Source organism: Panicum hallii, chromosome 8 (assembly GCF_002211085.1).
Source record: "Panicum hallii strain FIL2 chromosome 8, PHallii_v3.1, whole genome shotgun sequence".
Classification (NCBI taxonomy): Eukaryota; Viridiplantae; Streptophyta; class Magnoliopsida; order Poales; family Poaceae; genus Panicum; species Panicum hallii.
The window spans coordinates 4,328,049-4,354,646 of NC_038049.1; the positions used below are offsets into that span (position 1 = coordinate 4,328,049).

The 26,598-nt window shown below is 46.9% G+C and overlaps 5 protein-coding genes across 16 annotated transcripts; 3 read left to right on the forward strand and 2 right to left on the reverse strand.

Annotated features, from left to right (window-relative positions):
• Positions 1-8,528: 8,528 nt before the first annotated feature.
• On the reverse strand, positions 8,529-9,465 carry LOC112903220. Its single transcript, XM_025972454.1, has 2 exons — positions 9,336-9,465; positions 8,529-9,152 (listed from the first exon to the last, which is right to left on the reverse strand). Exons 1-2 carry the CDS (start codon positions 9,364-9,366, stop codon positions 8,707-8,709), a joined length of 477 nt encoding a protein of 158 aa, XP_025828239.1. The 5' UTR covers positions 9,367-9,465; the 3' UTR covers positions 8,529-8,706.
• Positions 9,466-9,570: 105 nt separating this feature from the next.
• LOC112903219 (formin-like protein 5) lies at positions 9,571-10,309 on the forward strand. Its single transcript, XM_025972453.1, has 2 exons — positions 9,571-9,892; positions 9,985-10,309. The coding sequence occupies exons 1-2, from the start codon at positions 9,596-9,598 to the stop codon at positions 10,162-10,164; spliced, it is 477 nt and encodes a 158-aa protein (XP_025828238.1). The 5' UTR covers positions 9,571-9,595; the 3' UTR covers positions 10,165-10,309.
• A 3,498-nt stretch (positions 10,310-13,807) lies between these two features.
• Positions 13,808-16,826, forward strand: LOC112903067. The gene is made up of 7 exons (XM_025972275.1): positions 13,808-13,947; positions 15,130-15,234; positions 15,309-15,692; positions 15,766-15,839; positions 16,100-16,182; positions 16,275-16,353; positions 16,478-16,826. Exons 1-6 carry the CDS (start codon positions 13,897-13,899, stop codon positions 16,343-16,345), a joined length of 768 nt encoding a protein of 255 aa, XP_025828060.1. The 5' UTR covers positions 13,808-13,896; the 3' UTR covers positions 16,346-16,353; positions 16,478-16,826.
• A 4,254-nt stretch (positions 16,827-21,080) lies between these two features.
• Positions 21,081-25,150, reverse strand: LOC112901878. Of its 12 annotated transcripts, none has more exons than XR_003230411.1 (6): positions 24,806-24,935; positions 23,067-24,622; positions 22,726-22,968; positions 21,682-21,769; positions 21,411-21,538; positions 21,081-21,321 (listed from the first exon to the last, which is right to left on the reverse strand). XR_003230411.1 is itself a non-coding variant. In XM_025970741.1 (3 exons), the coding sequence occupies exons 2-3, from the start codon at positions 23,778-23,780 to the stop codon at positions 22,738-22,740; spliced, it is 945 nt and encodes a 314-aa protein (XP_025826526.1). In that variant the 5' UTR covers positions 23,781-24,622; positions 24,806-24,935; the 3' UTR covers positions 21,081-22,737. The 12 variants fall into 12 exon arrangements, 1 of the variants encoding a protein (XP_025826526.1); XR_003230407.1 differs by adding an exon at positions 21,863-21,937 and having other exon boundaries at positions 21,411-21,769; XR_003230406.1 differs by having other exon boundaries at positions 21,863-22,968.
• LOC112901880 (formin-like protein 5) lies at positions 24,935-25,751 on the forward strand. Its single transcript, XM_025970742.1, has 2 exons — positions 24,935-25,362; positions 25,455-25,751. The coding sequence occupies exons 1-2, from the start codon at positions 25,066-25,068 to the stop codon at positions 25,632-25,634; spliced, it is 477 nt and encodes a 158-aa protein (XP_025826527.1). The 5' UTR covers positions 24,935-25,065; the 3' UTR covers positions 25,635-25,751.
• The last annotated feature ends 847 nt before the right edge of the window (positions 25,752-26,598 follow it).

A 26,598-nucleotide genomic window follows, 5' to 3' on the forward strand; every position in this document is an offset into this window, starting at 1 on the left:
ATCCGGCTGCAGTGGCGCTGTATTGTGATCCATGGATCCATTCTCGAGGTCAAGGAATGATGCGTCCACCTCCTCCTCAGGGACCTTGCCATTTGCAGCGGTGTTGCAAGCACAGGCACAGTCTTCTCTGCACAGCGTCGGTGATCCAACAGGAAGAATGGGTGCTACCGAGGTCTGGCCCAAGATGCAAAAGATTTCAGCTATAGGTATGGAAGCAACAATCGCAGCGAACGTGGTAAATCATGTATCTCCGCCTGTGTAGCTGATCGCGTATCTTTTCATCGAATCAAATAAATACAGGCACAGCAAGATCAGCAATCCCTGCAATCAAGAAAATTTTCAGTCAGCACATGACTATAATAAGTCTATAAACCAAAGAAAAGACTGGCAGGCGCGCATGCAATACGTACCCTGAAGATGAACTTGGCGGCCCTCTCCGCCGCCATCTTGATGGGGTCCCTCCCGGCGGGCACATCCGTGGCGCAGTATCCCTCCTCTGGGTCCAGCAACGGCGATGCGCCGTCGACCGCGCTGCGCGTCATCGGCGATAATCGGATGTGGCAGAACGGGAACGATCGACGACGGCGGGGATGGAGCGGTGAAACAAGCAAAGCTTTGCGCCGCGCGCCCGCCCTAGCTAATCGTTAGTTTCCTCGAGTCGATGGGCTGGTCGGCCCGCAGTCCGCGTCCCGTTCCTTTTCTCCTTTTGGGATGAGAAGAAGGCATCTATCTGACAGTCTGATGAGTCCTACACGGAGAGGACACCGGGGCGGAACGTGATGATACACAGCATTGCATGATCAAGAAGTCCCATGTAGAAAGCGGACTTGACCCCAACACGTATGTTCACACATGGGGAACGAAAACGGTGGAACATGTTGAATTTCGGACCAGTAATGGATTGGGACCTAAGAGCCCATATTATATTCTATCATTTGCTTCAATTATTGCTAATGGGAAATAATCCAACAATTGAGGTATCACATTAGTTGTGGAAAAAAAACTCGACGTGCAGGGGGTAAGACAACCCCCGGTATTTGCTAAGAGAATACCTTTGATCTAGGCCGGGCCTTATATCTATGCTTTGATGTGGGATAGACAAGGGGATTTTTTAATCTCAGCCTGAAATTCGCTCCCATGGGGAGTCAAACCTAGGACCTGAGAAGTGCTACTAGAGCCATCTAACAAACTCAGCTAGAGGCCCGTTCACTTAGTTGTGGAGAAGGAAAAGGACCATTAGTTATAACTGTTGATCCTAGAACATCTAATGCCAGCAGTTCTAGTGGGAACGTTCAGGCATCACAATGCAAAATCTTCTGAAAAAATGGTGCCCTTAGCTGAAAGGAAACTCATCAAGGCTTATTGGTGAAAATATATATGTTTTCCTCTGGAACTTGTGCTGTTAGACTTAAGTTGAGTGAAAGCCATGATGTTTCCAGTAAATTGAAATGTTCTTTTGTGTTTTAAGTTGTGATTTAAAATTGACAATTAAGGGTTTGCTTCAATATTCTGATAACCTCACGCTGCCCTCTGTTACATACCGGTTACTGACGATTAGAGAACATGGCCATTTTTCATGTCTTGGATAATCTGGACCATCTGATTTCATGGTAGGGTTAATCATTGGTGCCACTTCAGAAATTTGTGGTAAAGTCCTTGCCCAAAAAAAAAGAAAGAATTTGTGGTGAAGTAACTTTTTAACCATTCCACTCAATGTGTTACTCCTGCAGTGTAAGCTCTTCGATGGCATACTTTTTAACCACAAATTCTTCGATGTCTTCAGTGTAAGCTCTTTGATGGCATACCTTTTTAACCATTCCACTCAGTGTGTTACTCCTGCAGTGTAAGCTCTTCGATGGCATACCTTTTTAACAAATTCTTCAATGTCTTCAGTGTAAGCTCTTTGATGGCATACCTTTTTAACCATTCCACTCGATGTGTTACTCCCTTCTATCTATAGATTGGGACAGGAGGAGGGAGTAATAGAGGGGGAAGAAAATTTGAAAAAATACATTACAGACTATTATAAGGGACTTTTTGGCAGAACTGAAAAAGTAGCATATCCTTAAATGAATCAAGAACTGAAGACATAGCTCAAGTGACTGTTGAGGAAAATGCTATCCTAACAGAGAAGTTTAGTGAACAGGAAGTTAGAGAAGCTATTTTTCAGATGAAGCATAATAAGGCTCCTGGACCTGATTGGTTCCCAGCTGAGTTTTATCAGATTTTTTGGAGTTTAATCAAAGAATACCTGCTGGCTATGTTTGAAGACTTTCATAAAGAGGATTTGTCTTTGTTAAGCTTAAATTTTGGAGTGATATCATTACTTCCTAAGATACAAGAGGCTAACCAAATACAACAACATAGACCTATTTGCATGCTGAATGTTAGTTTCAAGATTTTTACAAAAGTCTTGACTAATAGGTTCACCTCAGTTGCTAATAGGATTACCAGACCTTCTCAATCTGCTTTCTTACCTGGAAGGTACATTCTGGAAAGAGTGGTGACATTACATGAAACAATCCATGAAATTAAGAAGGAAAAACAAAAAGGAGTGATACTAAAATTGGACTTTGAAAAGGCATATGACAAAGTAAGTTGGGATTTCTTACAGCAAGTCTTAAGGATGAGAGGCTTCTCTCCACAGTGGTGCAAGTGGATCGAGTGCATCATGTGTGGTGGGAGCGTGGGGGTTAATGTCAATAGTGATATGAACAAGTTTTTTCAAACCAAAAAGGGGTTGAGACAACATGATCCTTTGTCACCCGTGTTGTTTAATGTAGTGGCAGACATGCTGGCTGTTTTGGTGACAAGAGCAAGGAACTACAATCAGATTAATGGACTGGTATCAAATTTGGTGGATGACTGATTGTCAATTCTGCAATATGCAGATGACACCATCCTGTTCATTGAAGATGATGTTAAACAGGTCAAGAATTTGAAGTTGACCCTATGTGTGTTTGAAAACCTCTCATGATTAAAGCTAAATTTCCATAAGAGTGAGATCTTTTGTTTGGGAGATGCTAGCTCAAGGGCTGACAGTTACAGGCAAATATTTGGGTGTAGAGAGGGATCATTCCCTTTCAAGTACTTGGGTATACCAATGAATCAATAAAAAATTGCCAATAAGGACTGGTGTCAAATTGAAGAGAGGTTTCAAAAAAAGTTGAGTAGCTGGAAAGGGAAATTGATATCCGTGGGAGGAAGACTAGTTATTATTAGTTCTATTCTGACCAGCTTGCCAATGTTTATGCTGTCTCTCTTTAGAAATCCTAAAGGAGTTCTTAATAAGCTAGACTATTACAGGCCTAGATTTTTTTGGCAAAGTGATGGCCCAAGAAGAAGTATAGGCTGGCAAAATGGAGCATACTTTGTACTCCCAAGAGTGTTCGGGGGGAGGGGGCTAGGAATCACAAACTTGGATGCTCAGAATATTTGTCTCTTAAGTAAGTGGTTGTTCAAACTACTAACTAAGGATGGTACTTGGCAATAGCTGTTTAGGAGAAAGTACCTACAGAATACCACCTTGGCTCAGGCTGTCAAGAAGCCAGGTGATTCACAGTTTTGGTCAGACCTAATGGAGGTTAAAGAATTTTTTCCCAAGAGGAAAATTCAGGGTGCATAATGGAGAACAAACAAGGTTCTGGGAGGACTGGTGGCTGAGCAATGGACCTCTGATGAAACAATTTCCTGCTTTGTTTAATATTGCAAGAACGAAAAATCAAACTGTGGCTAGTATGTTAAGCACCACACCATTGAACATTTTCTTTAGAAGAGCCTTGGTGGGGGATAAGCTAAGAATGTGGCTAGAACTAGTTGCTTTGCTTGTCAATGTAAACCTGTCAGATGCTGAAGACAATTGGGAGTGGAAGCTGGGTAAAAACTCAGCGTTTTCAGTTATGACTATGTATAATGATTTGATGATAGCTGACAAGGTACATGTGGTTTCTCCCATCTGGAAGTTGAAACTGCCACTCAAGATTAGTCTTGATGTGGCACCTCACAAAAGGTGTTACTCTCACAGAAGACAATCTGTTAAAAAGAAACTGGAAAGGTGATAGTAGATGTTGCTTTTGTTATTCTGAAGAAACTATTCAGCACCTTTTTTCGATTGCCATGTGGCTAAATTTTTGTGGTCTGCTATGCTGATTACTTTTGGAGTTCAGCCTCCAGCTAATGTTTCAAACCTGTTGGGGTCTTGGCTGGCAGGTTTTTCTCATAAACATAGAAAGCCAAAGTTAGTTGGAGCTGTTGCTTTGTGTTGGGCTATTTGGCTAACACGAAATGATGCCGTTTGCAATCGAACTCTGCCTAACTCGTACCTGCAGGTCATCTTCAGGGGGACTTTTGGGCAAGGTACTGGTCGCTGCTATCTGAAGAGGAAGCGAAAGAATTTCTAAAGAAGAACTGCCAACTACTAGGAGTGATGCTTCACTTCAGTACGAGGAGTGGTTGGAATTTCAGAAGAAGAATTCAGGGGTAGCGGATGGGTTCTGCAGATGGTGTCACTGTTTCTGTTTTGAACTTTGTTTTGGATTAGCTGTTTGCTGAGCAGTCTGAGCGGTCAGTGTACTGCATGTCATGTTCTTTTGGCTATAGACACTCACCTGTGAGTGCTCGAGGCCGGGATATCCTTTATCTAAAAAAAATTAGAAGGCACTTAGCCTAAGGAACCTTTATTTGGACATATAAATCTGCTAAAAGCTTCCTATCACTGCCTCTTCAGGTCCTGTTAGTTCTGCATCAGGAAGACAACTATTATGCTCCTGTGGAGCCGGTATTTGCAAGGATTCCTGATCATGGTTTTGTACAAACCTTCAATTCTCATGGTACAGTATTTTGTTCGTGATGAGTGATAAACAAGACCATACAACAGATGCCAGAAACTCAAGATATTTACAAAGCCGCCAAACTGCAGGTCACTCATGTACAGGTTATAACTAGAGTAGTTGCTGCTATGGAAATATATTGACCTATCCAAGGCAAGAGTACAACTATATTCTTAATTTGCAGTCAATAAAGCTGACATAGTTGTGCCACAGCATCAATCACCAAGTGAAACAGAGGAATGGAACCATTTTTCGCACTGGAATTCAACCTTGGACATCATACAAAAGAGAACCTGGAAACAGAGCTGCTGAAGAAACTCAGATGGGAATACTTCAAACTTTTCTTTTGCAGCAGGAACAATTTAAACCGAAGTCATTAATAACACAATGATTCATGGAATCCATTAACCCAAAATCCAGAGAGCTCAAAATGTATAGGATTCTAGCCTTCTGGATCTGCCAGAATTCTGCCAAGGAATTCTTAGGAACCAGATGGCATTTTAAACAGGACAATAATCAATTCACAGCTTACTATTAGTCTATTACGAGCACAGAACAAGCTTGAAAGACTATCTACGGACCAAATTTACTAAAGGCTATTGATGCCAGTTCTCTTGTTTAAGTTACACTTAAGTTACAAGAATAATGAATTTTGAGCAACAAGTCTTCCTTGCTGACCAAAACGTCCATACTTCTGTGACTCAATTGATTGCTCCTTGCCAATACAACATGTTCTAATTCCTTCTCACAAGTAAATATAAATATGCTCAAGCTTCTGCTGCTCTTCGAGCTAAGCATGGCCTCCATTGTCTTGACCTGTTGCATTAACATCCCTAACCAGGAAAATCATTTCAGTACCATTACTTATTAGGAGCTCATGGGAATTATATTCCGACTAAAATCATCAGCAGTTCAAACAATGATAATGCCTCTACCAAAACGGGGAATGTTGCAACTTCCTTTCATGGGGCATGGTAGGCCATTAACAATCAACATGCAGCAGAGGTCAGCCACATTTTGAGAGCTATAGCTCCATAAAACCAACAATGCATTGGAACAGATTAACAATAGGCACATATCAGAAATCAAACTGTAACACAGAGCTGTGGAGTTCACCTGCATTAAGTAGAACTAGCAATTTTTCCCAGATACATTGTCCACCTTAGCTTAGGTAAGCTAGATTCTCTCAATAGAATTTCTGACAAAAAAAATGGTCGAGTGGACCACAGATAAGACCAATGCAAGTACAGAGCATCTGGGAACATTGGTTGCATGACGCTGAAAGCTCTTAGGTTGTCCATGGTCCAATATTTGGGACCTGCCCTAACAAATTCAGCTAGTTCATCTGTAGGGTCATGGCATTGACCATATGATTGCTGGACAAAACTAACTTGCTTTTTGCCTCACACCATTGGTCTCCTTGATCCCAACCCTTGCAATGACAGGATATATGGGCAAATGTTCCCTCAGCCATAGTGCCAAAACTGGTAGAACAATTTGTTCATCAGCAACGCAATTTTTGGCAGTAACCACATTTAGCTTCTCTTCGATGAAATTCTCGACAATCCAGAATTCATACATTTCTTCATAATTACTAATCTCAAAGTTGCACCTAAGATTTTCTCAGAGTGCAAAGCACAAAAACTTTATTGCTAATTCAACAATTTGACTCTTCTTGGTACATGACTTCACGCGAATCTAGGGATGAATCAAGCACTAAAGGGATAGCACCATTTACTGCATCTAACCCCACCTTGACAATTAAGCATCTTGCCTGCTCAAGCATATTACAATTTCCACTGCAGATCATAGGTCCACTAATTTTGAGCTCAAATAGTTGATGATCCATAACAATTTGTAGGCCTGAAGGTTTTTCTTGTAATGCAGGTTAAATAGGACACTTCCTGCAGAGGAAATTCTTGTGCTTCATCCCCATTGGATACCCATAGAGGCGGCCTAAACAATGTCCCAACACCTGATAAACTCATGTTCATTGCCAGAACAAATAAAGACTAGAGCATCCTTTAATTTCTGTCAATGCTAGATAGTTCTAGTGGCATAACCACAATCTGGACATAGACATTCTTCTCATGCTGCTGCATTTCAAACACATTGGACACGAACTGGAAGAATTGGGTTGGCACAGGGCATAGCGAAAAGGACCGTGACAACCTAAGAGGGGGAGGGGTGAATTAGGAGTTCTAAAAACTAAGGCTCTAAGCACATATAAAAACATGTTCCAAAATCTGTCTAGATGTGCACTAGGTTTTTCTATGTGTTGCTTTCTCTACCGTACAAAAATTTTGCATCCTAGGTTCCAATCCTACAAACTACACAAGGCAATTCTAGGAAAGGTAAAAGCGGAATGTAAGTGTAAAGTAAGTGTGGAAGTAAAGGGGTAGAGAATGCAAACTCCCGGCGTGGCGACACGGTGATTTTTACTGAGGTATCGGAAAGCAATACTTTCCACTAGCCCTCGTTGTTGGAGCCCCTCTCAAAGGAATGTCTGCGCAAGGGCATAAACTCCTTGGTCGAGTAACTCCATGGATAGCCGACGGGCCTTCCCACGGGCAAGTGGGTCTCTGCCTAGCCTCTCCCGAATGCTCCTCGCCGTCTTCATTAGGTAGAGCTTCGGCAAAATGCCAAGGGCCTCTCCTCCCTCTCATAACTACCGAAGGCCACTCCACAAATGCGGTTGGAGGGTCTTGCAAGACTTACAAGCTCCGGATTTACAACTCTTGGTGCGCGCAAGCAACAATACAATGAGGTGTGCAAACCTCACCTAACTCTAGGCTAATCCCTAAAGCAATGCGCTAAGAGGCTTAAACTAGCACTAATCAAGACCTAAGCCTTATGGTAATTGCCCTAATATTCTCTTAGGCACTTTGGTGGATTGAGCACTCAAAAATGTGTAAGAACACAAGCCAATACCTTTACAGAGCTCAAGCATACCTCAAATGGCCGGAACATGGGGTATAAATAGCCCCAACCAAAGAAACTAACCGTTGCAAACTCATTGCAACATTCTGCTTACCACCGACTAATTCGGTGCTCACAGGAGGGGTACTACCGAATCAATCGGTGGTCTCCACCTCAGCTAGCCGTTGGGCCACTGACTTGCGGGCTCCTCTGCACATCACCGTATGATTTGGTGATGGCTTCTTGGCTTGACCGGATCATACTGTCAAACCAGAGCCGTTTGCTTTCATCCCAGCCTCACCGGGTAAGATCTTCATGGCATTGACCGAATCATACTGTCAAACCAGAGCCGTTTATCTTCATCCCAGGCTCACCGATTGATTCGGTGAGGTCTTCATAGCATTGACCGAATCATACTGTCAAAACAATGCTTCAGCTGCTGTTGATCACCGATTGATTCAGTCCTACTTCTGTGCCAGACCGAATTAATCTGTCAACTGCGTTGGTGAGAAATCTTTGCTTGTTTTGATCATAACTTTTTACTCGGGACTCCGATTTTGATGATCTTGGACTCTATGGAAAGCTTGTGAAATGCTCTACAAGATTATCCAGAAATATAACCCATTTGATGAGTCAAAATATAAATATCCACGGGACACTTCCAATTCATTCCTCTCATTGTCCCGACTTTGGAGGTTTTCTTTGTGTTGCATCTGTGGAACCTATCAAACCCTACAAATATTCATTCTTGATACATATATTAGTCTCAATGGTTAAGTTGTTATTCAATGACCAACATCACAAACAATAGCTTAAGGGCCATTTTTCTTATACATAGCTCGGCTGTCAAAACTAGCTCAGGCATTTCTTTCATCGTATACAAAGGGGGCATGGTGAGCTAAAGGCATCAGGATCACATGTGGCGTTGCCGCTGGCATCCTCCAACACTTCATCAAGATCATGCAATCCAGTGAACCAATGAATCCACGAGTGAGGAGTGAAGGCTTGACTCACTGCCATGCTTACCTGCCATTCCGTGGAACACATTGCGAGCATCACGGGACAAGGACCGCACTTCCTTGCTTGCAGCAGATCTCTTGGAGTGTGCGGGTCGGTAGGGGTGTGGGGGTGGTAGCCGCCGCGGGCGAACGCGAAGCTCTCTGCGGCAAGCCTGCAACCGCGCGGCCCCCGCGCGTCCAACAGCTGCAATGGGGAGAGACTGCAGCCCGCAGAGGAAGGACTGCGGCGGCGGCATCGGGCACCGGAGTGAAGGTGACCCAGCGGGCTGCAGGCAGCAGGGCCCACATGTCGGCGTCGAAATAGGGTGATGGGAGGCCTGGACGGGCCGCCGCCGCCGCCTGCTGGCCGCCTCCCCGTCGCATCCGGCGGCCCAGTCGAGCCCACCTGGACAGAAAGTGAACCAACTCGATGAGTCCCATCGAAAAACACTTGCTGCCTGGTGGGACCACGAGGAAATGGAGCCCACCAATCAGTGACGTGTCAGCGGGGTGGCCAGGCGCACGGCCGGCCCGCGCCCACCGCCACGCCACCGGGACGTAGGAAATCAAACTGGCAGGTGGGGCCCACCTGACCGGAGGCCTGAGGGGATGCCTGACATATGGGGCCAGCGGCCCAACTGACGTCAGCCTTGAGGGCCACCAACAGCCACCCGAGCACTAACCCGTCTCCAAATCGAAATTGGATACCGAGCTGGAGGAGGCTATCCGTTTTCGTTTTTTTTTCAGGTTCCGTCTCGGATAATAACCGCGTGGAATTGCCTATAAACCCACGATCATTGGATCGTCGAACCACGTACCCGATCGATCACCCCACCAATAATCGTGACGATGACGCCGCCGCCGCCGCCGCCGCCGCCGAACTGCGCCTGGGGCTGGCCTTGCCACGCCCCCAGCGTCGGGTGGGCGCCGCTGCCGCGCGAAGAGGAGGCCGTGGTGTGTGATCCGCTGCCGGACCTCGAGGCGCCACCAACGTCGCCGCGCGAAGAGGAGGCCGTGGTGTGCGATCCGCTGCCGGACCTTGAGGCGCCACCACCGCCGCCGGCGATTCCCGGCGCGACCGATGAGCGGGTGGTGGACTGCTCGGCGGAGCCGGCGGGGTCCTTCACCGTCATAAACTTCCTCCGGGTATGAACCATCGCTCATCCCGTCGGTCGTAGAACTGACCAATCTGAATGCTTGTTGGTGTCTCTGAAAATCTTGTGGTTGCTGCTCCGCAGGGAGTGCTGGTCACACTGTGGGTGGGCATGATCTATGCAATGGTACACTACGCGTGGAGTAACTACCACGAAAAAGGCTGGGGGATCATGGTCGTGCTTGAATTTGCTATCGCCGTCGGTGTCACCCCTTACTTTGACATTGCGGTTGAAGCCTTGGATGACGCTGAAAGTAGTCAGTAGGGCATGGGTTGCATTTTTGTACTATACTTTTAACGAGATGTATTTGTGTGCATTTAGTTTTGGTAGCTTGAGTGTGAGACACTCAATAAAATAGATTTGTGCAGTGATTTAAAAAAAGGAAAATTTCTTGTTTGATGTTGAAAGATAACTGAATTCCCTTGTGGTATTAAAATTTTATATCTCCTTTATATGACACCAGATCTATCTTCTGGTGTCAAATAAGTAATTTCCTCATTTGAATATCATTGCTTCTATATCACCTCTTCTCAGCTATTGGATATGGACCAGGAGCTGACCAAAGAAAGTCCAATAGCGAACCCAACTCAGGTTATAGAATAGCTAACTAGGGTGCTGGCACGGAGAAAAGGGCTATCGGTCTACCCTAAAATAGCGGTGTGAACTAAACCTGGTACTAATGCTAGATCATACCGATATTTTTAATACCGATATTTTTAAGGTGGACTAAAGCCTATAAAACCCTTTCGTACCACCTGGTACTAATGCCTCCAGCAAAGTGGAGAGCTTCTTTGATGAACAAGGCTGGTAGACTGACCTTGGTCAAAGTCACTATGACTTCAGCCTGCGTTCACACACTGATCTCTCTCAAGGTGTCGGATTGGGTCATTCAGGAAATTGACAGGAGGTGACGAGGTTTTCTTTGGGCCGGCAAGGAGAAAGCACATGGAGGGAACTATTTGGTGGCGTGGTTTGTTGCTGCCAACCAACCGAGTTCGGAGGACTTGGGATAATCAACCTCCTTAGGGCATCCTATGCGCTACGACTGTCGTGGCTTTGGCTCAAGCGCACGGATGCGAACAGACCTTGGAAAAATCTCGAGATGGAACTGTAGGACCAAGGATACCGACTAGAGGGGGTGAATAGGCGATTTTAACTGAAATTACAAACACTAAGAAAATTAAATTAGTAACATAAGTGAGCCCTATTTCTACTAACTCCTATCGTTAGTGGGATTTTGCAACCTAGGGTGACAAGTAGCAATTCAATCTCTACTCTAGCAAAATAAAGTGCTCAAGTCTGGTACCTCCTGACTGTCGTTGGGGTGCAATCCCCCCCCCCCCTCCTCTGTAGGTCGCTCCCTGTGGAATGGGGGCTGCTCCTACAACAGCACTTGCCAAAGAATCAAAAGAAAGGCATGGACACAGCGGTGATGCTCACCACCTGGAGGTTGTGGTAAGAGCGCAACGCGAGACTCTTCAATAATACCGAGCCGTTAGCCAGCTACTTCGCGAGATCTTCTTCGAGGGTGATCGGTGGATCCAACCAGGCGCCAGGAAGCTCACGGCTATTGGTTGGCCTTGTCGCGCGTGGTCTAGAAGGGTCCTCTCTAGTTAGGCCTTCCCGCGCCTCTTCTCGGTTATATCTTTGCACCGTATAGTCTCCGATCAATCTTTTAGTGTGCATCACCCTATATGGCCCGTGTTGTAAGCTTAACTACTCCATTTTCTTCTTAATGCCACGATACGCAACTCTCCTACATATTCTTATTAAAAAAAAAAGAAAATTCCTTCTGTACCATCGGAAGCTATACTCTTCCCTTCTCTGCCATTGAAAATATAGCCTTCCGCCACTGTTTTATTTTCTTGATCCCTTCTATGCCATTCGAGAAACGCCGTCAGGTAAGTCATCGTTAGTGGCCCTAAGCATAGAATGACATGTGGGCCCAGGGGTATCAGAGGCCCATTTGCTTTCCTCTCGCGGCTCGCCTCCCCTCTCCCAGCTCCCGCCTGCCCGCCGCAGTTGTGGCCGCGCTGGCCAAGGGCGCGCCGAGCGTGCCCGCAAGGCAGCAACGCAGAGACGCTGATGGCCGATGGGCACCGGCTCAGCTCGAATCGGGCGCCGCTCACCAGTCTGCCCCTCCCACTACTCTCCTTCCCTGTCTTCCGAGTCACGCACCCGGTCCCTGGTCGCCGCTCCCATCCGGCCATCCCTGCTCTCCTCTCCTCTTCGGCCTCCACAGGCCGCCAGACCGCAGCTCCACTTGCTGCCTCCCTACCGAATTTCTGGTGCAGCTGCGTGGGGCACCGAGGCCGACCGTGCCCGCGCCGCCGGTAGCCCGGTAGCGTCTGCCCAGAGGAGAACAGGCCGCTCGCCGCCGTTGTATCTGTCGCCGCCGCCTCCATGCCGCGCGCCGAGCATGCCTCTGTGCCCCTGCATCCCCATATTTGCGCCACGAGGCCACCACCAGCCCACCCCGGCCTCCGCCAGTCCGCCTCGGCTCCGGATCGGGCGTTAGCTGCCCAACCTTGGTGAGCGAGTGCTGAGCCGGCCGGTCGACGACGACGCCATGGGCGAGGAGATGGACGGTGACTGCTTGAAGCCTCCTCGAGGCCTTGCTCAGGCAGACCCACGGCAACAACATCGGGGGCTGCAGCTTCTTGTCTCCGATTCGCTCACGAGCTAGCTAAATTGCCATCGCTTGTCCAGCCTCCAAGTCCAAGGATTCGCATGCTCGACGGCTCGAGCTAGCTTGCCTCACGCCGGTCAACGCAGGATGTGGCTGTTGATTTGAGAAACGGAGGAAGCACGATGGATCGATGACTAACAGCGCAAGCGTGGATCTTGTAGCAAAATTAACGGCAATGGCATACAGGGAACTAAAAATAACATTGGATGGTAATAAGGAAACACGTCACATCCAATGCTATGGAAGAGATAAGTATAACTTTGTTGGCACTGAAATTCTTTTTTAAAAATAATTATTTCTCTCGAAAAACTGTTTAGCAGAGCTTATACTTAAGCTGTTCTAAAGGTTGCTAAATGTAGCCTCGGGAGCATCGCATGGACGACGAGATGGATGCGGAGTGCACGAGCCACAACTGCATGCGGAGATGTGGAGCAGGGGTACGTGTCATTGCCTGGTTGGAGGAAGTTGAACGGAGAACTAGATGAGCCTTGTCACTTAAATGTTTTTTTCTCTTAAATCATGCATCCGTTTAAAAATCTGTTTGAACCATAGCATTCTTTTGAATTGATGCAATAAAATGATGTCCAGTATGAATACTTTTTTAAAGTAATTAACAATTGGAATATCCCATTTCAACATTTCGAATGTTGCATTTCAACTTCACCAACATTGTCGAATTAGCTTTTTCAGAATGTTGGACCAGTTTTCTATGAATGTTGAATGTAGCCTTTTCGAATGTTGAAGGTACTAATCATAAGCTTTACAATTCAAATATTATATTTTGGTAATTTGATACTCTGTGCCATTTTGGATTCAAAATATTGCAATGGTAGTTTACAAAATGTTTAATCTAGTCCTTAAAACGTCTAATTCTAGAATTGTAAATATAGAGAAAATTAATCTCAAGGGTAAAAGTGTTATTAAGAAGAAAAAAGAAAGAGAAAAAAATCGGAAAGGAAACGAACCTGCGAACCTGTGTGGGCCGTTAGCCGGTTGTGCGATTCTTTTTCTGTTTTTTTTTGAAACGAAAGTGTGTGGGCTGTTAGCCGGTTGTGCGATTCGAAGGCCCATATTCTGAGGACGCATGGCCCCCGGAAAGAGAGGATAGCTGACAGCTGGACCCAGCGGTCCGCCTGACGTCAGCGAAGGTGGGCCCCGCACACAACCTGAACCGCCCCCAATATTTGTTCTCGCATTCTGGCTCGCCTCCCCTCGCTCGCCGCGGCTCTCCTCGCCGCTTCGTCTCGGCGCGAAGGCCGCACCGGCCTCACCCCTCGCCGGGCGCGCCGTCTCTCCGACGAGCTCGCATGGCGGGCCTCTCCGACGACTTCGCCGGATCCTACTCCAGACGGGCCCAGGTAATCAACTCGAGCGCACCTCCTTGCGGTTTTGGGCGTGGGGGTTTGGAGCGCGGCTTGGGAGCTGCGGCGTTTGCTAGTTGCTAGTGCCTAGTAGTTTGAATCCCGGGGAAGATGGCGGATCTGCGAAGTGGTTTGCCGAGCCGGAGAAGAACCATGCGACAGTTGGATGCGTGGGCTGTGCTGGGGCCGGGTGGGTTTTGTGGCTGGTGGTGGTCGGTGTCGGGGTGGGTTGAAGAGATGACCGGTACGTGTTTGGGTTATGGTGCAGTAGAGAGCCCGGGGCGGCGCGACGCCGCGACGGCATGACGTCGATTCTAGGGAGTTGGGCGCGCGTCCAGGTGTTAGCACGTGTGATTGGTCCGCGGCGCGGCGGCGGCCCCGCGTTGCTTGGCAGGGCCGTCCGAAGTCCGGCAAGGGCCTGCAGGGGTGGGGTGGGGGGAGCACGGCGAGGTCTGTTGTCTCGTCTGCGGAGCGTACGTGTCCGGCCGAGTTGGGGCGAGGAGCATCGAGCGCACTCGTCGGCGTCCTCGACTCGCCCCGACATGGCGCGCGTGCAGGAGGGCGCTGCGCGCGCGACCACTGGTGGGAAAGCCGCAGTTCAACGCGTGGTCGTCGACGCCGTAGTTTTCGGTGCCTTGAGAGTTTAGACGGTGATGGCTCGCGCTTCAGCGCGCGGCGAGGCCGCGAGGGTACGTTGAGATGATAAGCGGTGGGAGTTGGCTTGCGGCGGCTGCTAGTGGTCGCCACCAGTTGCGCGGCTGTAGAGAAAGCGGGTTTTGCTGTTGTGGCCTGCGCTCGGCACCACTCACCGGGAGCCTGAAGCACAACTGCACAAGGAACGGGGCACGATTGGCGTCAGGTTTGCGTTGCGCTGATCAGGGTGTAGAGTGGAGGTGCAGCAATACATACGTGGATGATGGGTGCTTTGACTGCTTGGTGCCCATGGGCCATTGCGGTGGCAACTGATCACTACAGCGTGGCCCTGGTTGCGGTCTTGGGGCTGGGAGAAGGCAGGCTCAGCTATGTCTTGTGTAGCGCTTGGTTGGCAGAATCAGGTGGATATTGCAGAGGATAAGCAAACGGTGTTATGGCCTTATGAGAGGAGAAATTCATAGTAGAACAGTATGTGGGAAATGAGCTGGTTTTTGACATATCAGTGTCAATCTTAATTGCTTTCAGATGGCTCTGTCGTCAGCTGCAGACAGCGTCCGCAGGATGTTCAGTGACCTCGGGAAAAGCAGGAGGGAGTATGAAGAATCACTGAAGAACATGTCTGAGGAGGAGGTATAACTTGTTTGGTTCAATTTATTTTGGCAACTGATAAGCTACGAGTAATATTGTAACCTGGTTGTTTGCAGGTGAAGGAGGAAACGAGCAAGAGTTTGGATGAGTACAGGTCTCTGTGTTTAGCTGGAGTCACCAGTATGCTCTGGGAGGATACATACTCCCTGACCAAGAAGCTGCATGGAGTTTACCCTGTAGTTGCTGCTATGTCTTCCATATTCTTCCTCCTTGCTCTACTCTTCATACTGCTTGGACTTGCCGCTTCAACATTTTCAAGATCAGCACCCAATGCAATGGCTCTTGCCGGAAATGGTGGCCTTTGGTCAGTATTGTTCATCATCGCTGCTGCTCACTTTGAGATGATGGACATCCTGCCTATGGTTCTCCTATGTTTTTGTTGTGTGATCTCCATATCAATCTTCACTACATACTGGTATCTTTGTTCACGAGACCTGAAGGTTAGTTGATTTTGCGTCGACTTTTTACTTCTACTGTTGAGAGTTGCGCCCAAAACTAACTCTGGCTGTGCAGATTCTTCTGATGATTGCGAAGTGCCTATTCAATATCCTCTATACGGTATGGTGGTGCTTCAAGGCCATTTGCAGGTACGCACTTGTAATAGTTGATATCTAGTATCAAATACTACTCCATCCCAAATTACAATGCATTTTGGCTTTTCTAGATACATAATTTTCGCTATGTATCTAGATGTGGTGTGCATCTAGGTGCATAACAAAATATATGTATCTAGAAACTCCAAAACGAATTGTAATTTGGGACGTATGTAGTACCAAACATCCTGTCTTTTTCATGACCATACTCATTGATAGAATTGAATATATATTGTATGTATTTGCATGATCAGATACGTTGGTGTGAAGGTTGTGAACTTCTTTCATGGGAGAGCTTCAAGGCAGCAAAACCATGCCGGAGATATTGAACTCTGCGGTACTATATATATATATATAGTTTCAGCATGGGGCACTCTATATTTCCGTTCAATCGTATTGAAGTAAGTTTGAGCTAATGTATCATTTCAGAGATGCGTCGTTCTGAAAATGGCAATGCAGATGAGATTGTGCGGCAGCAACACAATAGGCATTTTCTGTGACATTGTCGGTGAGTTTAAGTTTGGACAGTTATTAGAAATTCTCTATACAGAGCAAGGATATGATTGTAAAAGAAACCAAATACTAATATGCTTTATGCTCCACCTTTCAGTTCTAATCAAAGGTGATTGCAGGCACTTCACTGGATGTACGAAAACAACGAGGAAACCCTTCGGCCAGAGAAGTATGAAGCTGACAGCAGAGCTCAGATGGTAGGATGTGACGGTGACAGCCCAGCAAGTTGTAGGAAGCAGAGATGTAGGGATAGGTGCAAGTTCAGTTGAGTTTTGATTCATGTTTGCTGGTGACATTTGCAATGTGATGATCGTTTGAAGCTGGAACTGTAAGGCTTCGTGATTAAAGGTGGTTTGCAGACATTGCTCTTGTGTGGCTTGTGGATGTTAGTTAATTGTTGCACGATGATCTGACATGCTCTAGTACCGATAGTGAGGGCTCACTGGTGAAATCATTTCTTCGAATTCATTACTATGTATTGCTTGAAGCATCATTGTACTGTTGCATTTCGTGTTTATGATGCAGGATCGAGCGCCTACCCTAGTCGACAGAGAAGGGTCAATGCCTCAATGGTTTAGGTGCCCAAGCACTCTTTGTTGGCCGTCATTGCTCCAAGTCGTTCCCTGCTGTAGAATACAGTGGAATTCGAGATATTGCATCTTTTGCATGTGCGGCTACTATTGCAGGCCAGATCATAGTGCAGATTACTCTTCATGACTCTGGAGTTTATCATAAGATATGGGATGATAACGCTGTTTTTGCAGTTGTCACAGAATGTGGAGGTGCTGCAGCATCATGGTGGCCAGTGGCACCCCACATGGATCTTCCCTGATGATTCTTTGCAATGGATCCAACTTAGTTTGCTCACTAAGATATTGCCTGATGGCTGCTTACTAATGTCTCAGTGATTTGCTGTTGAACAGAATTGATGATAGGAACTCAACCAATCTCAGCTGTTGAGAGGTTCGGTGTACATTCCCAGTCACTTGAGTTAGAATCCTCACTCAATTTTCCCTATTACCTTTAATTTGTGCTGGTACCCTGCAAATGTAGAACTCAATGCTTTTCCCGTGATTGATTGTATTTCTAAAAATTAATTTCTGAAAATGTTAATGTACCTATTGAAGTTTACCAAGACTAAGTTTTGATGAACAACACACGTGAATAATTCTTTTGTAGTTTTCAGGGTCTTGCTTTGCCATGCGGTAGGATAGCTGTGTCTTTAGTTTTGCTAGTGTTGTTGCTGTTGTTTTAGTTTTGGTAACTGACAGACCTGATTGTATGTCGCGTGTTCCTCTGTTCTGAACTGCTACCTCTAAACGTTCTGGTCCATTTTAACTGAAGATCTAGCTGAAAATGATGCGGTGTGCTGCCCCCCAAAACTGAGTCGTTGCTGTCGTGAAATGATCACCAGCCACAGCAGACTGGTAACCCCAATTATCTCATGGTTCGAGCTTCTGTTGGGATGCTCTTCTGGACATGTTTTAACTCATGGTTACTGAAGCAGAAATTTGCAGCTATGTTATACATCATTTGATGGACTGAAAAGCTTCAAAATCCCCCCAATGCTGCAAGCCATCGTGGGTCGTGGCAGGCTATCGGCTCATATAAGAACTGCTGTGCTTCCAGAAACAGAGTAGCACGCAGTCACTTGTTCTGGTCGGAGAAAACAGAGTAGCTGCCTTCTAAATTTGTCTGGAACTCACAAACTAACAGCAATTGAATTAAATTTCTTATTTTACTACGTTGCCACGGGAGGTGATAAATTTTCAACGCAATAAGAGGAGCATGGAAAAACATGGTGTTTCAAATCACCAGACGCTACAATATGCTTAACTTTAGCAATAGAATGAGATACACAAGCATCAATGTGGCATAACCGTGTCCAGGCAAGTATGAAACTATACTTCTTCGCAACATACATCACGCAATTGCACCTTGTATTTAACATATAGCATATATAGCTATAAGTTTTCAAATGTAAACCCCTCGAAACCAATAATAAAAGGGTGCTAATCCAACAAAATAGACAAAAAGCTGACAGTCAAATCTTATACTCCCTTCAATCATAAATACATGTCTATTAGTCTATTAGGATATTCTCAATCATAAATACATGTCTATTAGTCTATTAGGATATTGATGTCGAAAAAAGGATACAACACTAGCCTGTACTAAAGGCCTCCAGAATCTTTTCATCCACCATAAAAGTTCACACCTGTAATTTTGTGATGGATGGAAAACATGTTTTCCAGTAGTGGGATTACTAGGTTCGGCTAACAGAGTGTGAACCAATACCTCACATAATGGGTAGCTCCAAAGGTCATACCCTTTTAGCTCGTGTGTGGTCGTACTGTAACATAAGGACTCAACAAAATGATAGTTAGAGGATCGAGTACCATGCTCTGCCTTTAGTCCAACACACACCTTAGGTTCTCTTACTAAGATTTGCATTAGACTATGTTTCAAAAGCGCACACACCTTTTCAGGTTTGAACAACATGAGTTTTGGTATTAAATAAACCCATCTCGATACATCCATCAAACTCCCCTTCTTTCTCATTCAAATTTCTGGAATCAACTCAGTAATTGACAGCATGGATCATGCAAAAAAAAACCTTCAATACATAAAATTTCTAACTGAAACTTTTGCATGATTTGCAGGGATTGATCGTGTTACTGTGGGCGTATTTGGTTGATTTAATGAGAAGATATGTGGCCGCCCACACTGCGGAAGTGTTAGTTTTCACTATTTGCCCTTTGGGTATTCTTGCTGTAGCTGTGTCGGTGTTCTTTTGCATGTTGATGGGGAGCTTGGATGAATGTATCCCGCCAATAATTCCACGATGAGTACTTGAGTGGCTCATATGGCTAAATATTCTGCAAATGCACCCTAGTTTGAATTTATTATCACGACCCAAATATGCTAAACATGCTTAACATTTAAACATCATCATCATGAGCATCATTAAAGCATAATGAAGCATCATGTGCATGTGTTATGCATGATTTCATTTTATTTCTTGCCTTGTTCGTGTGATGGTTGTGAAGGAAGTTCAACTTTTGTTATGCAAATGTGCCCCAGAATTTTTATTCAAATACTAGACTTAAAATGATAAATTTACAATATTTTTTCATAATTTTACAACAGCTAACCCGAGGTATAAAATTCTTGGAAATTTTGTTATTTTGTTTATTTTTCTGTGAGCAATCTAGAGCATCTTTTTGAGTGTTTGTTGTTGCTGTGTGTTTTTGATGATTTTATCTTGCTTCTTTTAAAATTTGGTAATTTTTGGAGTTCGGAAGACCTTATTTTCAAAATTTGAAGTTCAACCGGCGTTCACCCCCTCCCCTCTCTTCGGGCCCACCTGCCAGCGGGCCCCACCCATCAGCCGCCCCGTCCGTCTTCCCCGCGCCTGCTCACAGTCCGTCTTCCCCGCGCCTGCTCACCCGCCGGTTGGGTAGCAGGGCCGGCGGCGCCACGGCGTCACGCGCCTGTTAGCACGCAGAAGCCGAAGCCGAAGCCGTCGGCCGCTCGCCTCCCACTCTTCCTTTAAAACCCTGGCCCCCGAAATCCTAGCCCCCTTCCTCCTCCTCCTCCATTACCGCCACCGCCACCTCCATTGCTGCCGCCAGCCGCCACCGATTCGCCACCTCCGCCTCCGGTGAGCTCTGCCTCGATTCCTCGCGGCTAAGGCTCCCCCTCGCCCTCCTTGTCCGTTTTGGGCCCTCACTGGCCGTCCTCATCTCCTGCAGGTCCTCCCCGGCGAGCTCCTCCGCCCGCCGCCCCCCGGACCTCACCGAGCTGCCCCCTCGCCGCCCGCTGGACCTCGTCGAGCTGCCCCCTCGCAGCTGCTCCCTGCCCGTCTGAGCTGCGGTGAGCTTCACCTCGCCCTAGAACATGTCCTGCTCGTGCTCTCCCGGCCTCCCCTCACCTCCCCAGCCGCTTCCCTCGCCGGCCGTCGCGCCGCGCCCCTGGCTTGGCCTTGACCCTGGCCGGGCTGGGTTGACCGCCCCGGGCCCACTTGTCGGCGCCTGTGGGTGGTTGAGCTGTGTAGATCTAGCAGTTTGAGATGGTTTTGGTGTATTTTTGTGATGATGCGATCTTGTAAAATGCGTGGAAATTTCTGTAGATCTCCAAAAACTGTGAACTGTTTTGTAGGACTCCTTAGGTGTAGATCTACTCAGTAAAAATATTGTTTGCATGTTACTATTGCAGAAAATTAGTTATGCTTTGTTTATTGTAAAGTGAATTAATTGCTTGTTAATTTCTTTGCTGCTCTAAAAATGCCAAAGTTAATTTTGTTAGAATCCTTGTTAAATCCTCTTTGTAGTGGTGTAACTTGTTGTCTTGGAACTTACCTGTTTAATAGAGTTTTAGATCGATTTCATGTTTGCTGCCTGTAAGCTTGTTTATCGCATATCTGTTGGAAAATGATAAAAATGGCAAAACCACTTCCGTTGACTTTGTTTTCATGCCTAGATCCTCTAGTAATTTTCTGAGAATTGTTTGAAGTGATTTTCTTATCTTTTAAGATTTAACTTGTTTGGAGTAGCTAAAAAATGTCATGCTCATAAATAATTCTATAAAATTGATTTTTCTGCAAATCCAACTTTCATGATTTCTTACTGATATTCTGTGTTGGCTCGAATTAATTCATGATTTATTCTTGCTGTATAAAATTGACTGCTTAGTGACTAACGCATCAAGCGAGACAATATATGAGAAAACTGCAGATTGCAGAAAGATTAGAGCTCAAAATTAGATAAAAGGGTTGCAAAATCCACAAGCATCGTGGGAACAAATCTAACAGCTAATTACTAGATCCATAACATCCTCAAACATTTCACATGCTCAACAGTTTGGTAATCAACATTGCTAGGAGCACGAGATTGTTGGAACTCAGAAAGAACATCATAAACATTTCAGTTGGCTTCAGAGTCTGTAAAAGTTGCTTCAAAACCTATATGTTTGGTTGATTCAACATGAGTTAGCAATTTGTGGCTCCAAATCTCTTGTCGATTTATCGAAAAAATATATTCATATAGTAACCTTCCTGTAGCAGCCAAAAGCTCCTCACTGCAATCGGAATCAATGACTGGAAACCAGAACATATGGTATGTCTGGGTTGCCAGCTGAAGATCAATGTGAACTCCAAATATCTGGGTAGTTCTCTGACTCTGCAGAGTAGTAGTTAGTAGCAGCGGCTGCTTGTGTTATTGATCAAAAGCAAGGAGAGTGAATGTAGGATTAGGGCTACACAAAATTTAGGCTAAATACTATAAAAGAAACAAGAAGCAGAAATTAGGAAATAGAAGTTTACCATCTTTGATCATTAAAACTGCTCCATCTAGATGCTTCCCTAGGACCAAGAATAGTTACTGGATTTTGTCAAGAAATCTTGTGTGCTCCTATGGCAATGAACATGAGTGAAGTACTAAGATATCACAGCTCAGGTAGAGACCGAGGATAATTTTTGAGAAATGAGTTCAGCAAGCCCTCACATAATCAGCATTGCAAAAAGTTTTCATAGTGCTATATGATCCATCAGGTAATCCTTCACTTCCTAAACGTTCAATCTTGGCACAACACGAGAAGAATGTAAGCTGAGCAGCAGCACATGTAACTACATAGTTATTGCACTAACTTTAAAAAATTGGGACGGAAAGATCTACGAGCAGTATTGAGATATGCAATAAGCGAAAATAATATCACTAAACTTAGCTAGTACAGGTTCTTCGAAACTAACTAGTTACCAGATAAGGACCATTTCAACAGCTAAGAACTTTTACTCCATGTGGTGAAGTGGAGACTAGAGGCATAATATTTACACATATTGGAGAGATATTTCCATCCAAGTTCGTCCATAATTATTCTGTAACCAAGGTGCTAACACTTACACTTGCCCATCACAATTATAAGTATTGACATCGTAAGTTTAATTAATGTAAGAGTCAGGACCAGAAATTTCAGTTGAAACAAAGTTCCTCAACTGTAATCAGTTTTCCAAAAAGTCACTTCATCATCAACTAACAGTCTTCTACCCAAAGTATCAAGTAGTACATTCCATCTAGCATGCAGATATACTATGAGTTTTTTAAACCATGTTTTTTTAATGTATTTTTAATATGCTGGACCTGAGCATAGGCACTCAATATGAGGCGTATTAATTCACAATGAGCACGGCCATTCTTAATTATGCATTTGTACTTAAACCAAAACTTGTCCGAATTCTTCTACAAAATTGAATGTTTAAGCAATCACAAAGAGTGTATCATGATGTAAGAATACATATGACATTCTAAATTCTGTAGCCGCACGTTCATGAGAACCAGAAGTATTGGCAGCTAAGGGGTATAACTCTTGCCTGAAATATGTGTCACTGAATTCTTAATCTGAGCAGCCCGTGGATCCACAACACCAACAAACTTGAGATGCTCGCGGATCTGCAGTAGTCTTCCCAGCATTGACTGGCACAGCGGGCACCGGGCAGTAGCAAGAAACTGAGCAAATGCAGCATCTGGTCTGGAGCAATTCTCCAGATGGAGCACAATATCGGGCAGTCACCGCCTTCAAATGTTCCACAAGAGCAAAAGCCAGTGTGTTCATCCTACATCATCATGTCATAATATCATGAGTTATACAAAACGAAGTTCCCTCAAAACCGTGCAATGCAAGATAGAGCTGAAGAAAAGGTGTTATCATCACCTGCTCCCGCAACCCCTCGTTCAGGTTAAGATCCAACGACACGTCGAGTACGGCGAAAACAACCTCTGAGTCCTGCGGAATCTTCTCCAGCACAGCGGCCGAGGCGGCATGGATCTGATCGCCGACGATCTCCTGGAGCCACCGGAACCGCGCGACGATGAGCCTCCCCCTGTCGTCCTCCTGCAGCGGCATTCCCCTGTCGTCCTCCTGCAGCGGCATTCTGTCGAGCGCGACGAAGCCGTCGTCGATGTGCTGGAACAGCTTGGAGAGCGATGAGCATGCGGAGGGAGGCGGGAGACTGCGGCAGGGAGGCCGCTGCGGAGCTGCTAGGAGCAGCAGCCGGAGCTCTGCCTCACCGACTACGCCACGCCCGCCGCCGCTCCGCCAAGCCCTCCTCTGGCCACCGCTGCGTGCATCGGAGCTCCGGAGCAAGCCATGCTGATGCCGCGCCAGCCGCCGATCTCCGCGCGCCGGCCCGGGTCGCCGCCGCCACAATTGGGGTGGGGTGGGGAAAGTGTTTGGGCTGGGCCCACGCAACTCACCTGACCTAGAGTAAAAGAGGTAGGAGTGACTGCCTGGTGGGACCGCCACTACATAGAGGCACTGGCTCAGCTCGAATCGGGCGCCGCTCACCAGTCTGCCCCTCCCACTACTCTCCTTCCCTGTCTTCCGAGTCACGCACCCGGTCCCTGGTCGCCGCTCCCATCCGGCCATCCCTGCTCTCCTCTCCTCTTCGGCCTCCACAGGCCGCCAGACCGCAGCTCCACTTGCATTCTTGTGTCACACTTCACAACATGGTAGTTGAAGATGAGCGCGGGGTTCAGCTACCTAATGGCCACCCATCAAAATGACCTGGAGTGGCTGACCCACAAATTAACCAGGCTAGAGAAATCCTGGGAATTGATACATATATTAGTCTCAATGGTTAAGTTGTTATTCAATGACCAACATCACAAACAATAGCTTAAGGGCCATTTTTCTTATACATAGCTCGGCTGTCAAAACTAGCTCAGGCATTTCTTTCATCGTATACAAAGGGGGCATGGTGAGCTAAAGGCATCAGGATCACATGTGGCGTTGCCGCTGGCATCCTCCAACACTTCATCAAGATCATGCAATCCAGTGAACCAATGAATCCACGAGTGAGGAGTGAAGGCTTGACTCACTGCCATGCTTACCTGCCATTCCGTGGAACACATTGCGAGCATCACGGGACAAGGACCGCACTTCCTTGCTTGCAGCAGATCTCTTGGAGTGTGCGGGTCGGTAGGGGTGTGGGGGTGGTAGCCGCCGCGGGCGAACGCGAAGCTCTCTGCGGCAAGCCTGCAACCGCGCGGCCCCCGCGCGTCCAACAGCTGCAATGGGGAGAGACTGCAGCCCGCAGAGGAAGGACTGCGGCGGCGGCATCGGGCACCGGAGTGAAGGTGACCCAGCGGGCTGCAGGCAGCAGGGCCCACATGTCGGCGTCGAAATAGGGTGATGGGAGGCCTGGACGGGCCGCCGCCGCCGCCTGCTGGCCGCCTCCCCGTCGCATCCGGCGGCCCAGTCGAGCCCACCTGGACAGAAAGTGAACCAACTCGATGAGTCCCATCGAAAAACACTTGCTGCCTGGTGGGACCACGAGGAAATGGAGCCCACCAATCAGTGACGTGTCAGCGGGGTGGCCAGGCGCACGGCCGGCCCGCGCCCACCGCCACGCCACCGGGACGTAGGAAATCAAACTGGCAGGTGGGGCCCACCTGACCGGAGGCCTGAGGGGATGCCTGACATATGGGGCCAGCGGCCCAACTGACGTCAGCCTTGAGGGCCACCAACAGCCACCCGAGCACTAACCCGTCTCCAAATCGAAATTGGATACCGAGCTGGAGGAGGCTATCCGTTTTCGTTTTTTTTTCAGGTTCCGTCTCGGATAATAACCGCGTGGAATTGCCTATAAACCCACGATCATTGGATCGTCGAACCACGTACCCGATCGATCACCCCACCAATAATCGTGACGATGACGCCGCCGCCGCCGCCGCCGCCGCCGAACTGCGCCTGGGGCTGGCCTTGCCACGCCCCCAGCGTCGGGTGGGCGCCGCTGCCGCGCGAAGAGGAGGCCGTGGTGTGTGATCCGCTGCCGGACCTCGAGGCGCCACCAACGTCGCCGCGCGAAGAGGAGGCCGTGGTGTGCGATCCGCTGCCGGACCTTGAGGCGCCACCACCGCCGCCGGCGATTCCCGGCGCGACCGATGAGCGGGTGGTGGACTGCTCGGCGGAGCCGGCGGGGTCCTTCACCGTCATAAACTTCCTCCGGGTATGAACCATCGCTCATCCCGTCGGTCGTAGAACTGACCAATCTGAATGCTTGTTGGTGTCTCTGAAAATCTTGTGGTTGCTGCTCCGCAGGGAGTGCTGGTCACACTGTGGGTGGGCATGATCTATGCAATGGTACACTACGCGTGGAGTAACTACCACGAAAAAGGCTGGGGGATCATGGTCGTGCTTGAATTTGCTATCGCCGTCGGTGTCACCCCTTACTTTGACATTGCGGTTGAAGCCTTGGATGACGCTGAAAGTAGTCAGTAGGGCATGGGTTGCATTTTTGTACTATACTTTTAACGAGATGTATTTGTGTGCATTTAGTTTTGGTAGCTTGAGTGTGAGACACTCAATAAAATAGATTTGTGCAGTGATTTAAAAAAAGGAAAATTTCTTGTTTGATGTTGAAAGATAACTGAATTCCCTTGTGGTATTAAAATTTTATATCTCCTTTATATGACACCAGATCTATCTTCTGGTGTCAAATAAGTAATTTCCTCATTTGAATATCATTGCTTCTATATCACCTCTTCTCAGCTATTGGATATGGACCAGGAGCTGACCAAAGAAAGTCCAATAGCGAACCCAACTCAGGTTATAGAATAGCTAACTAGGGTGCTGGCACGGAGAAAAGGGCTATCGGTCTACCCTAAAATAGCGGTGTGAACTAAACCTGGTACTAATGCTAGATCATACCGATATTTTTAATACCGATATTTTTAAGGTGGACTAAAGCCTATAAAACCCTTTCGTACCACCTGGTACTAATGCCTCCAGCAAAGTGGAGAGCTTCTTTGATGAACAAGGCTGGTAGACTGACCTTGGTCAAAGTCACTATGACTTCAGCCTGCGTTCACACACTGATCTCTCTCAAGGTGTCGGATTGGGTCATTCAGGAAATTGACAGGAGGTGACGAGGTTTTCTTTGGGCCGGCAAGGAGAAAGCACATGGAGGGAACTATTTGGTGGCGTGGTTTGTTGCTGCCAACCAACCGAGTTCGGAGGACTTGGGATAATCAACCTCCTTAGGGCATCCTATGCGCTACGACTGTCGTGGCTTTGGCTCAAGCGCACGGATGCGAACAGACCTTGGAAAAATCTCGAGATGGAACTGTAGGACCAAGGATACCGACTAGAGGGGGTGAATAGGCGATTTTAACTGAAATTACAAACACTAAGAAAATTAAATTAGTAACATAAGTGAGCCCTATTTCTACTAACTCCTATCGTT